General features: G+C 33.8%; 1 protein-coding gene across 2 annotated transcripts in view; it reads right to left on the minus strand.

Moving 5' to 3' along the window:
* LOC119085775 (tubby-related protein 4) overlaps positions 1-14,515 on the minus strand; it is a 56,073-nt gene that overhangs the window by 40,184 nt on the left and 1,374 nt on the right. Inside the window, exons 1-2 of one of the 2 annotated variants that reach the window (XM_037196270.1) lie at positions 8,171-8,273; positions 779-1,054 (exon numbers count right to left, since the gene is read on the minus strand). In XM_037196270.1, the coding sequence (XP_037052165.1) occupies positions 779-874 (96 nt within the window). In that variant the 5' untranslated portion in view covers positions 875-1,054; positions 8,171-8,273. Of the gene's footprint in view, positions 1-778; positions 1,055-8,170; positions 8,274-14,515 lie in introns of those variants that run through there. The other variant, XM_037196269.1, reaches the window with a different exon arrangement.

Here is a 14,515-nt window from a genome sequence, read left to right on the forward strand (position 1 = left end):
CGCAACTTTGTTTCCAAAACTCAGCACTTGACTGGCTCAGCAAAAAACCCTTTGGGCATTGTATGATGAAAATTTGTGAAACACCCTTCATACACAAATAAAAAAGCCTATATAGAGCCAGTTCGGTCCTGTATACCTAAAACATGTAAAACACTGCATATTTTTTTTGTAATTGGAATTACCGAATTCACAGTTGAAACTACCGAAATTGCCCAATTTACTGACAAAACTACTAAACTTTCAAATAATAGGCCAGCTACGATAAGGCTTGAAGAATGTTATGACCTCGGCCCGAGCTGTTCACATGTCAAAATAAAAATCTCCAAAGCATTACGTAATATACATTTATGTGTTCCATGCGTCAAAAATTGTATTCTATGCAACTCGAGATCATAATGTTCGAAAACTGTGAAGTTCGCTCTGTTGCATAAAACGTTGTATGAATCTCGGTGCGACGTACTTGATTAGACTCACGATGTGTATTATGACTTCCAACTCGATGTCTTAAATAACTATTTCGTACTTCAAGCTTTGTCAAGTACCCTTCCGTAAATAAACACAAAAATATAACCTCTTCCTCGCCTCGGATTAATAAAATTCACACGAAACTTTTTTTTCTTTCAATCTTTCAACAAGTTTATGAACTTCAGTTGAATGGAAAACTTTTAGTTACTTAATAACTTGATGTAAATATTCATTTGCATTAATTATGACGACTAGTAGACGGCAGACGATTGGAATTTGTAAGCAGAAAAAATTTTATTGATCAAAAACTTACCTCTGGAATATCATCTGGGACCTTTCCCATCCAAGACAATGATAAAATGGAGCAATCGCATTTTGTGTCCGTATTTTTCTCGAAATGTAAATGCATGTTTTGTCGTTACTTCACGTTACCGCTTGATAGCTTGCACCCCTTTTCGAAATTAAATTTAATCACATGCACACATTTACAATACATTTTTCACAAACATGTTGGCTGTCATTTGTGCTTTAACGTTGACTTAATTCGTATAATTAGCTATCATTGATTAATTATAACGCCACGTTGTTGCTGAAAAATAAATTGAAAATTGCGTTTTATTCAGATGATTTTGTCTGATTAAAAAATTTTGTTGCACAATTATAAATTTATCAACTAAATATTTATGAAAACATCCCACAATCAAACAAATTAACTCGCAATTGGTAGTGTAGTATTTTCCATTATTCGTCAACGATAATTGCATTAATTCAAGTAGATTTTTTGTAACGTAAGCCACAATTTCATTCCGTAATTGAAACCTAACAAGTTTTCCTAAAAATTACGGGAAATTCCACATGGATTAAAATGTTATTCGAGCGACAGCGAAGACAATGGAAATTCGTTTATTGAAGATCTAATTTCTGTTCCATTCAAATAGAGTTTCTATACATAATACATCTCTCAATAAAAGTACAAATCTGTATGACGTCAAGCTACGCTACTTAGTAAAATTGCTTTGCTGCAGTCGTTTAGCAAACACAAAAACTTTATTTTCTCATTTTTTGAAAATGACAAAATCAAATATTTAAGCTAAATGCATTTAGCGTTCTAAGAAAATGTTTGGACTGAGAAGAGAATATTACGGAATATTATATGGCATAATCCGCCAATCCGTTAACCATCAAATGAAAATCATATGACAAATATTTATATTTCTATCGTCTGTTTTAAGGGTAAATTTTATGCGAACCACCACTAACTGGAATTATAGTTAAATTCTTTGATTTCCTTCAAGATTATACTGAATTTATTTCCCGAAGGGATTCACTCTTTAAACCGCGAAAGTGCTTTATTTTGTCCTATTTTGCAAAACAGAAGATCCAAGACATAAGATTCCTGGATTTTTAATTCAGGAGGTTGTGGAGTTTGTGGTTTACAAGCATGTTCCGGAAAGTTTATTATTCAAGCGAGTGATAAATTATTGTGATCCAAGTAGCGAACTGAAACTGTGCTCGCAGGATGTGTTGAAAACCTCGGCTTCGCCTCGACAATTTGCACATCCGTAATGCACACGTTAGGAAAATATCTAATTAGGTATAAAGCCGTAGACTGGGTGTCACAATAAATTTAAGTCCTTCATTATTCACCTCAGCGAATGGTATATTTGGTGAAAATATATTTAAGCCTATCTCTATCTGGTGTACACAGTTACACCGATAACGCTTAATGTGATGCATTAGCTACCCAAAAACAAGTCATCTGCGCAATATACATAAAATATATCTTAATGGTAGAAAAAGGTTACACCCTATTTGTGATCAGAATGTCTATATCGAATCCAAAACTAACGAGACACTACTTATACATTTATCTAAAAGCTGACGACGTAATTCTGCCATAAAACTGCGTGATGTATTGCATCCACTTTTCTATAAACCGCCGCGTCACCTCCTCCCTCATAAACATAACTCTTTTGTTATTTCCATATCGTGACTGGTAAAAAAAATTCAGTACCAAGATGCCTAAGTACATCGCATTTTATATGTTTTATGACAATATCTTACGCGTACACGATAGTTATCTTGTATTTCTATCAATTGTTTATTTTGAGAATATGGCTTCGTTTACATGTTTTTATCATCATTTCGATCATCGAATTTCGATGTGAAACGTGCTATGTGTTATTCCCATGTTGTCTTGTTAATGAAAAGAATTTTATTCTAAAGATTACCTAACAAACCTAACGACGCATCAGTCGTTGCATGATTGTGTAAATAATTTCATTAAAACGGTAGTCTAAAACGTGGGCGAGAAAAAAATGTTCAGAGAAATGTGAAGGATATAAAAGAAACTGCATCCATTAAATATTTGTACAAAAGATCTGCAAGCTGAATGTGAGTGGTCATGTTTTTTCTTCATACCTCTGTGCCTGCAGCATTCGCTAGGCAAAAGAACAGTGTTAAGTTGTCAGATCCTTTTTTTAAAGTCTTTGAATGAAACACTTTTAAAGCATTTCCATTATCTTGTACATATTATAATTATTATTCGAACAATAGCAAATAATGTGCCGCAAGGATAGATTCACACAGCACATAGTTGATGATTTGAAAAAATTTATTATAAGATTTCCCTGACGGAAGAAAGGAAATTTCTTCTTTTTAACAAGATACTGTATGTGAAGACATCAGTAAGTTTTATAGAACACACCGTCTTATGTCAATAAACTTTCGTGTGCTAGTTAAAATATTTACAAAAAAAAGCTTTCGGACAAGCGTCGTCTCCGTGTGTTATAAATGCTAGTAGTGTCGGGTAGCTAGGAAAGGGTGAATATGGTTTGTCATATCAAATATTTAATTAAGAATCTTAGAGGTGAAATTATTGAATTGATAGACGTAATGCGAATGTATACTCATCTGCCCATGAAAGGACAAAGGGAGAAGTGATGAAGTAATAGTTGTTTGTTCACCGAGGTAACAAAAATTGGAAATTTCATTTCGAGGGTGTTGTTTGTGGCCACAGTTTGTGGAAAATGAAATTTACTAATTTTTTTTCCCGAGATCAACACGCGATCAACTTTTTCCACAACAAAGGCTCACGACGCTTCAGCTGGGGTGAGAAAATGACTACTTTCTCGTCTGCGTTGTGAAAAAAGAAAGTCAAGGATCTTATGCCAGAAAATACCGAAAAATTTGGCTAACCAAGGTTCACTGTGATTGAAAATTTATGAAATGCTATAAAAAACGTTAAATGTGGGTAACAATTTTTCGTAGAGGACACGATAACTTGAGTAATTCTCAACCAATTTGAATTATTCTTTTTTTAAATGCGTGGAATCAAATTCCCGAGGCTACGTTCGAAGATGAGCTATGTAGGACTAAGGATTTAAAAGCTATTCCAGAAAAACATGATTTTATACTGTCGATTAGAGCCTCAATAGAAGAAGATTACATACTTTGATGAAATTTGATATTGTTGGGTAGTGTGAGTAAATCATCCTAAGTTTGTTTTCGATAATGTGGATGAAGACAAATTTCATCAGTAGGTTCCCAGTCTCTAACAGGTAAACATTTTTAGCCCCGTACGAAGTACTGGGGGCTTATAAGATTAATATGCCGTTTGTAACACGTCGAATTGGAAGCAGACAGTAAGGGCAAAGCATTTGGTTATGTTCATAGATGACGAATCCGCAATAAAAAAAATGTCCGTCCGTCCGTCCGTCCGTCCGTCTGTGACCCCTCTAGCTAGAGCAAATCACAACCTTTTTTCAAAGTTTTTTTTCCCCGATTGGTATCGACAAAAGTAAGGTCAAGTTCGAAAATGGGCATAGTGGGGTCGGCCCTTCCAGAGCTAGGGCCCTATAGGTGTTTTTCAGTCTTTCGACGATATCTACCGAAATACGCACGCAATAGCTGCTTGTGATATACCAAATGAAAGGTATTGACGAGTAGAACAAAGTTGCTGAACATTGTTTTTGTGTAGGATGCAACGCGAGCTTGTTGGGAGGGCTCAAAGGTCGTTACTCGGCCCTAAGTGTTTTTTCCACATAAATCGAGTAAATCTCATCCGATTTTGCCAAATTTAGTTTTTTATGGAAAGTAATTGAATACCGAAAAGAACGTGTCGAAAAAAGTTTCAAATTTGGGCCCTTGGACTAAGGCCGCTACTCGGCCCTAAGTGTTTTTTGCACATAAATCGAGTAAATCTCATCCGATTTTGCTAGATTTAGTTTTTTATGGAAGGTAATTGAATACCGAAAAGAACGTGGCGAAAAAAGTTTCAAATTTGGGCCCTTGGACTAAGGCCGCTACTCGGTCCTAAGTGTTTTTTGCACATAAATCGAGTAAATCTCATCCGATTTTGCTAGTTTTTGTTTCATTTGAGAGATAATTGAATACCCAATAGAAAGTTGGCAAAAATTTTTGGGTTTTTAAAATAATATCGTAAATTGTTGGTTTTATTTGAGAGGTACTTCGTACGGGCTTTCGTAATTCGTAAATTTCGTAAATAGGATTACGGGTCGTACGAGGCTAAGTCGCAGCAAACGCTCTGACTGTTCTGATGCCTTGTTTAGTAAGAGAAGAACATTTATCGCGTTTTTTTTAATTTTTACCAAATTAAAAGATTCTTTTCATCGTTCCAAAACTTCGCATCAACTGTGATTAAAGACAAAGAGGCAATCAAACAGAATAATAGGTAGCTCATACGAGTGGGAAGTTTGCGGCCAGAGTGGAGCGAGGGCCGTAATTCACACGAGGCGCATTATTATCATTATTATTTTATTATACATCTCAAAGAGAAGTCAAAAATCATTCGGTCTTACATTCGAAGGTTTATTTCGAAGACTTTTTTTTTACAAATTTTGTTGTCATTTGCATAGATCAAAATTTTGACAACTGGCAGTGCGATCGGGATAATTTTTGAATTCTTTTCTAAGAAAACAAATAAACTGAAAATTCTTCTAAAAAGTGCATTGAACAACCTGAAGTAACACATTTGAGCAAAATAAAATCAATAAATTATTCCAAAAATGCTAAAATTTGTTGTTGAATTTCTCAGGAATTAAAAAATATTCCGCTTTAGTGATGTTGGCTGTAATTAGTTAGCACACAAAATAGTCAAAGTGAACTGGGTACTGTCATTAGTATCGACAAGTAATCTTTACTCATAGAGTAATCTATATATTAACCTCTCACATCTGTTATCGATAACGACGACAAAAATAATGACAAGTTTTGGGTAATATGGTCCTTTATATAGTAAAATGTAAAGAACAAGATTTAAAATCAACAGATTAAAAATACTTGGATCGATGGAAGTAATAGACCCGATTATAATATTGAATACTGGCAAATGTAGGCATTTGTATCAGCGATGCTTTAGAAGTTCAACAATGACATTGATCAAAAATATATTGAAACAATTCTCAGTCAAGGGACCTGACCCGACCAACAGGTGGGACCTAGTTTCTATTTATACATAAAAATGTACGTTGAAACTATTGAAGTAAAAGATTCTGTGTCGTTGTGTGCTTAGATTGAAAAAAGGAAAAAAAGAAGATATGTTTGCCTTCAGTGAAAAGTTAAAGTAAAATCAATTACGTGTTGCAAAAACGAAGAGTTTGAGTTAGAAAACTAAGAATGTTTGCATTATTTCGAAACCACTCCCGCTGCAGCACACAGGTCTATGAGGGTATTTATAAATTCAATAAAGTTTGTTATGATATTTTATGGTTCTCGTTAAAATAACATCAAACGACTTTTTCTCGGTACAGTATATCCAATTACATCAGCTCGGGTAAATAAAAGTGACCCCGATGCAACGGCTTTAAATATTCCGTCAACATTTTTCTTTTTGATTATAAAAGCTAACAGCTTTACGACCTGTATCACTGAATGAGGTTCCGACATGTGCACAAATTTGAATTTTCATATTTTCAAAACAGTTTCCAATATTACGAATAATCTTTCAAAAAATTTATTGCACTGGCCGAGATACTTGCCAGATATTGTTGTGCTATATTTTCGTGTATATACACACAGAATAGGCAAATTAAATGTGAGCGCAGAGAGAAATATTTATGAAGCTTAAACACGATCCATTACTATGCGCAAGCGGTAGTAATGAATTTTGTGTCGGTGTCTGAAGTCATACAACATTGTTGGTCTGCTTTGTATATTTAAAAATAATAAATTAGATTTGCAATTAAGTGAAGCAAAATGACTTGTTAACCCTTTTTTCGAAATATATTACGATTTTACACATTTATCTAGAGCATCCAACAACGCTTCGGAACGATAAAAGTCCAGAATGTCAAGTCTGAAGCGTAAAATGTAAATTGTGAAGATGAATTTATTCAGAATATTAAATAAATTTTTTGACAAATTGTCCGGACGTGGTCGTAGAGTAATTGAAATTTATCCGCTTAAGGGAAAGCTGCAGATGTTCGTTTTCGAGTTGAAGAGTACGAATGACTGATGGTTAACAAGCGGAATAGACAGCAATTGCAATTACTACATTTCCAAGCACACAAAAAGTAGTTTGTTTTTTTCAATACGAATGTGTAGAAATGAGTTCGTTTGGTAAAATTTTCCAAATTTATGATCCTGTCAACGCATTACGTACGCAAAACATTGATTTTAACATATGTATCAATTTTGGAAACACTAGTGTATTACATTATGAAAATCATTTCCGATACTGTTTCGAGTACGAAAACATTTTTTGGGTCAATGGGTATTATTTGTTGTATTTTGCTTCTGTTAATAACAAGTCAATTTAATTGATATTTTTTGTGGAAGGCATAAACAGGCGAACGAAAGTGCAGAAATAGTAGGTTACATTGAACAACAAGCTTCGGGAAATGTTTTTTTTTTCGATAAGTCACAAGTGTATGTGTATATCTGAGCCGAAGGAGAGGCATACAAATATACTTGTCGAAAAACAGTTACCCCCTTTGGAAACGTGTTGTTTTAATACAATTTCAAAAATTTTAGTACTAAAATACAACAAAATACAACAATGCAACACTCTTGGTTTACCGTTAGTAACCATAGAGCTAAACTTGTTGCTCCAAAACACACGAGTGGGTTTGCGAGTATCCCAAAGTTGCTTTTGAAGTAATGAAATACGTAGCAGCGTTCAATGTATTCTAGTTTACTACCTGAACCATGTGAACGTTGATTTTGAATGAAAAAAATGAACCGAAAACAGTCCACATGCAATGGAACATTTTCACAGGGGCAATTCGTAATGTACTGATCAAATTTCGTATTGGGCAGGTAGTAAAGTTTTTTTATGACTCTGAATGCGAACCACTTGATCAAATCAATATGTGATGAAGTCGCAATATTTTTCAGCAATTGCAGGGAAAACAATTATCTCAAGCGAGTTTTCGTGTGAATTTTGTTGGTCTGAGGCGAAGCCGATTAGTAAACACACAAACACGTGACTTTTTATTTTACACCCGGTTATGTAATGGTTTTATATGTTGAAGGCGTCGAACGAAGTACATGAATAATGAAAAGTACCGTTATCGACTCATGTAGCATGTAAAAAAATTATATTTAAACTACGAACTCTAGTTGAGGCCAGAAATCATTGCATCATACACGAAATCTAATTTAAAAATTCGTAAAAATCTGTTGCTCTCAAATTTGTAAAAAGAGTTAGGTGCAAAACGTTTTAACAACATATATAATTACTCACATCCATATATGTTTATAGAATTTCATTCATTAAGTATGTCGCGTGAAATTCTAAAAGCACACAAAATTAGCCGTCAACCAATTTTACACAGTTGTTTCGAAATGAAATATAAACAAAACTAATTTTCTTCGCATTTTGTTTTTCCTCTACAAAACTTGGAAAATATTCAAAATGTAAACACAAAATTCACAGATTCTATAATCACAGATCTAATATGCGAGCATTGCTGACATTACAAAACGAGTGAAATGTCTCATTCTCATTCTCATGTTCAACAACAGTACAAATTACGCACAACGGAAAGTATATTTTTAAAATATTTCCGAGTGTATAATGTTAACTTTCCCACGAAAAGCCAAAAAAGAAAAAGAAAATTGTGATGGGAAAATAAACCATTTTTATGAGACCTAATTCTAGCTGAGATTAGTTGCACATTTATTTTTTGTGCAAAGTGAAGCCAAACAGGCAAAATATTAATTAAAGGCAATGACTTCTTTTTTATCAAAACAATGTTGTTTTGGAATTTCTAGTGAACCGAGACAACATTATTCTGCTCAAAACATTTTTGTTTGTCATCGACAAAGCTATGAATGGTGTAGGTAATTGTGTTCGGAGTGTATTTCTCTGGCCGTAAAACGGGTAAAATCACATAAATTATCTTTTTAAAATGCGCTTTTTAAGTAGTTCGGTTATTAGTCAAGGAATGTTCATTCGGTTTCATTTTTTGGACTTCTATTCTGTATTTATATTTTGTTGAGTAGCTCTGCTGAAGTCTGATTCCGCAGATCACTAAGCATATGTTAAAAAGGCCTTGACAAAGACTATTTCGCAATATGCAATCAGCAACTGAAGACAGGTTTTTGGGAATTTGAATTCTAAAAATCCTGGAAAAAAATCGGAATTTATCGGAATATTGTCGGAATTGACCCTATCTGAAGAACGGCAGAACGGAAACTTATCATTTGTTATAAGGCTGACCTTTTTTCATATTAATTTTTTATTCATTTTGTTTTAACTTAATTTGATAACTTAATTTCATAAATTACCGGTTTACATTAGACATTTTGCGCAAATGACGTTTAATTTATGGAAATTATGAGTCACATCTTCATACAAGTAGTTCTGGAAGATTACTTATAATTTCCAACTTAAAAGTTAACTTATAAATTATACGTCAATTGCGCAAACTGTCTATTATTACAATGCCAGTGCTTAATACAAGGATTGAAAAGAGAACAGTTTTTAGGTGCAGTAATATGAATTGGTTTTGATATGAATTTTGCTTTTGCTCAATCGGGAACCTGAACACTAATAACATTTCCCATCCACAAAACTTTATTCTCCCAAGTATACCCTTAAACTTTCAAATAAAACCCATATTTTTCCTACATTTCGCTTAAGGCTCGGAATAGGTCGTTTCACATTAAAATCACATCAGGTGAGGTATACAGAATTCAGGTTTCCGCTGGTAACATTTCAGTAAAACCCGACCTATTCCGAGTCTCAATTCCATTTTAAAACCAAGTTCAATAGCATGTGGTGCTAAATTTTTAATCACCTACTTTTCTCTGTGTATAAATAACTATGAACGTTTGAGCAACTCTATTTTTGATATCTGTTTGTTTTTCGATCTGTGAGATACAATTTTAACATCGATTTTGAAAACACCCGTTATTGTGCTTAAAATTTTCCCAAGATCACAGGTCACAAATCAGTCCTCCCATCATTTCAGCTGATAAAAGGAAAAATGTTTCCTCGATAACGGACATATTTTCGTCGTACCAAGGTGATACGGGAATGTCTTAACATTAAACCTGCCATTTCCGAACTGAACAGCGAAAATTGGCAAAGTGAATTGTAATGTTTCGCTGAATCTGTCTATTTTTGTATACGCCATGCCACGTGAACATATTTTATGTGACACTGAGCAAGACATAATTTAACAAATTTGAAAATAATTCCCAAGAGTGTTTTCCGAACGGGAAATTCAGAAAGAACAAATCAGCTAAAGAACTCATATTGCTTTTATTTAAAAAAAAAAAAAACTTTGATAAATATGGATAGGTCATGGTCGATTCACAGTGTGTTCTCACATTATTTTACGTTTCTTTTTTTTCGATTTAGCAAAATTGTTTAGAATGGATTTCGTGCAATGGAAGTGTTATTTTCAAATAGTAAATAGTAATTTAGATTTATTGTTGCGTTGTCGGAACATAATATCTTAAATGGAGCGTTTACGCTTCATAACTTTTTTTTACCGTCAAGGTTTTATATTTTTTTGCTTTTAGTTAAAAATCAGTCATTACACACTCCCATATCCACTTCTACTACTTTAATAGTCTATTTATTGCATGAGTTTTCGTACGTTGTATAGCTTAAATATACGACGAGGCACATAAAGGATTTTTCTTGATGTTTTGGGTGGTTTTTGTTGTAAGTTTTCATAATTTTGGTAACGGCAATTTTTACGGTCGAACGCTTTCGAATTGAAAATCTTATTTAAAAATAACAATTGAAAAATCACGTCATAAAATTATCTGATGGTGAGGGTGAGGAAATTGGAGAAAGACTATGAAAACATTTTCTAAGTTTTTAGTTTTTACACGCAATAAATAGATCAGAGTCGCCGACTCAAAGGGCCGACAATATAAACTAATACCGTATACTCGGCGACAATGAAACCTTTTGGTTGATCGCCAAGATTGGGTTTGGAGCACAATGAAATCTCTGTCGATTACAAACTTTCTTCACCTAAGTCTGATGATTGGCAACGAGTAGTATCAAGTTAAATCTATCCATTAAACTTTTGATGAACTAGATTCTTCCTACTGGACATTCAAGATAGTTTGAAATGTAATTTTTTGAAATCTAGTTCTTCATCCTGTGAAACTAAATTGTATAAATCAATGTAATGTTAGTAAGGCGAACCCACAAATCTTGCCTTAGGTTCAGGGCGCTGAATTTGCTAATATTTGCACTGAGCCCTCTACATAGTACTTTCTTTTGTTCGTTCGAACGAACCCAATATCGAGGTCAAAACTCGAAAGGAAGTCTTTTCTCAGAAAAATTTACTTGCAGTAACGTTGGCAAATAAACGCCTGCCTAATCGTGACACATTAGATAGCCTAATTTAGCTTATCGCAAATATACAATAACACCGCCAACTCTTACAATTCAGACCCAGTAATAAGCGAAAACTATCAACATCAACATATTCAGGCATCTATTCTTGGATTTTGGATATTGAATATTTTAAAATTTGCATTATTACCATCTAATACACACGTGCCGTGTATGTAGGTACTAATATGTGTTTTGTCTGAAAAGTCACATGCAACCGTATAGAAAGCCGTAATGTCTTTCGAGGCTGTTATGCAATCTAGAAGCCATAAGCAACATTTATGGCAATCAATAAAAATTATATTTGGAGTAAATAATCGTTCACATTTCTGTTTTTCATGTAACTATTAGTAAACCTTATTGATTCCTCGCGTCTCACGCGATTACAGCAATTATTATTATGTACTAAAGATAACCTAGTCCCGTATTACAGAAGACTTGATTGACGTAGACCTATTCAAATGCATCAATCGATATTAATAACTGAGTCGAAAATATCAGACAATTTTCAGTTCGGATCGTTCAAATATTCTTTTTGATATTTTAACCATTTTGTTGCTGTAAATTAATAAATCAAATGGCCAAACGCGAACCAGATGGCCCGACACAACATCAAAAGACTTAACATCACAAACATCACCAGCACATTTCATTTTATCAAAATGTTCACGTAGAATATCATTTCGTTAGAAGCCGGGCGGTAGGCATAAGATGATAAGTTTCAATCGAAGTTAATATGCTTTCGTTCAAGAGGAACTTTTTCAATAACTTTCCGGCAGTTACACTTGCTTCGCATACCTGAAAGTTGTAAAGAACTCGAAAACTCTGCCAAGTTAAAACTTATTTTGGGGGCGAACCGTTGAATTGTAGATTGTAAAGATGTACAGCTGCAGGCTCGTTTCCATTTTATGTTGCCCGTATGGTATTAATCACAACACTTATCTCCAGTGAACAGTGTCAATCAATATTAAATGGTGGAACATAAATTCGAATTGTTAAGATTGAGAAAATTGTCTATAGATGGAAGCTAACCGTTTTTTTTTATTTGACGCCATTTAACAGGAGCACTACTGAAACTAGTTACCATGAAATTGTCGCTAGATTGATATTTCCGATAACAGATATTCTCAAACAATACCTCGAGATTTGGTCACAGGGTGACTCAGTGTATAACTACTATTTTGAGTGCTATTCCGTTTGCAACTCGATTACATTTTTTAATTTTCAAATTTACCACACATCTTCGCCCAAAAACAGAACCAGTAACCAGAGACTACAAGACGATCAACGATCAAATAGAAATTCAACCAGAACGTAAGTTACGCAAAGATTTTCTATGGCCATAGTAAATTTTTGAATGGTGGTTTGCGAATGTAAAGTTATTGTGGCCCATTTGAATCTTTGAGCGAAGCACATTTATATTACCGAAGCAATCAGATTCAGTCCTCAGCAGCGATGAATAGATTCAATTTTCAATCCGAAATCATGTTAACGATAATTTCAATGTACCTGTGGAAATTACTTGTGACTTAAGTAGGAAAAATTGATAAGCCCAGGCTTCGTGTAAATATTGTTGATCTGAAGGAAATTCGAAATCAGTTTTAACGGGAAATTCAATTTTCAATTTTTATTCTGAGTTACACACCAACGTCATAGAAAATTCATCAAAATTGATAAAATAAACGATTTTTGATCCGAAGATATGAAAAATTTCATTTTGCATTTGCTTAGATATTATCATTTTTTCAGGATACACATTTAATACTATCTGACTGTGCCGATGACAACAAGTCTATTGAGTGATTACTTATGTTAAATCTTCGTAAAAAATTCAATTTACACAGAAAAAGTTAATTATAAACGTAGATTAGAAGGAATGTTTGAGTTTTGTTACGGATCGGTAGGTTTTAGGACATAATATAAGTAATTTCACGAAAAGTCCTACGAGAGTGTTTACATTGAGTCAAATCTTTGAATTCGAGGTACTTGTTAGAAAATGAATTTGAAAATTTAAGATACGAGTGATAGAAGTAAAGACATTCATAAAATTCTGAGAAACATAAATATTATCTACCGTCTAGTCAATCACTGTCCTATGCAGACGTTTATAGTATGCCCTTTTCATATAAGAATAGGACCGATATTCTGTTCACACACGTTTTTTTGTGTTTATCATTTCATTGCAACGTAAGCTGCTTTCACTTTTCCAAAACTGTATTATGAGACTTCCGAAGAAGACTAAAGAAATTGTGCGAATTGACTTTTTCATTTTTTCATGTGAATTGATCCTACAATAAGATGCTATAAGACCGAATATAAAATCGTGGCCCTAATTTTCCAGTCACAAATAACGTTTTCGTAACGGAGAAACTTTATATTTTAGTAGATTATGTAGTTGTGTGACATTTGTGGCTGTTTGAAAAATGTGAAAAAGTTTAAACGAAACGGAGGCATAAGCTATAATCTTCCTAGTACATAAAGGGACATTCAATAAGCACCTGACAGATTTCATTTATAGATTTCACATCACAATATGGGGTATAGACAGCAAAAAACCAGTCAATGTACTCCATCCAACTCGATACGTTGTTACAAAATATTGATATATTTCAATGCAACATCAGCACTCAGCAGCAACAGCTAGCACGTACCATCTGAGCAGAAACAACACGTAATTCCTATAATTTCACGAGTGTTTCTACCAGAAAAACGACAGCTTTGAGCAACCCGTATGAAGTATTAAGGGGGTCCCAAGCTTCTACATCGTATGACATTATTTATCGACCAGTTGGTGGTTTGAAAAAGATTCCTATTTTTAGATGGTAGGAATTTTGGTACGCCTTCTTTCATGAAAAGACTTGAAGACAATAGAGAAACTCTAGAAGATTCTTTTCTATCTAAACTCGACCATTTCAAATGATATTTTAAACTAAAAGTGGAATATTGCTTGACTTTACTTTCTCAGAATGCTCCGAAATGATCCTCTACCCATTCTTCGTATTTGTGTCAATTTAAAATAGAAACGAATATGATGCACTGCTGCAGTACTGTCTTTCACTAAAATATGCAGGAAGAAATTGCTACTTTTCCCCTAGGAACGATTGTAGAAAATAGAAAATTGTGAAGAACTCAAATTGCTGAGAGAGGTGCAAAGAAAACTGTGTCCGTATGTTGTCCTTATTTTTTACAACATAATTGCGCTCATCCCTAAGAAAAAAACAAAAA

Source organism: Bradysia coprophila, chromosome X (assembly GCF_014529535.1).
Source record: "Bradysia coprophila strain Holo2 chromosome X, BU_Bcop_v1, whole genome shotgun sequence".
Lineage (NCBI taxonomy): Eukaryota > Metazoa > Arthropoda > Insecta > Diptera > Sciaridae > Bradysia > Bradysia coprophila.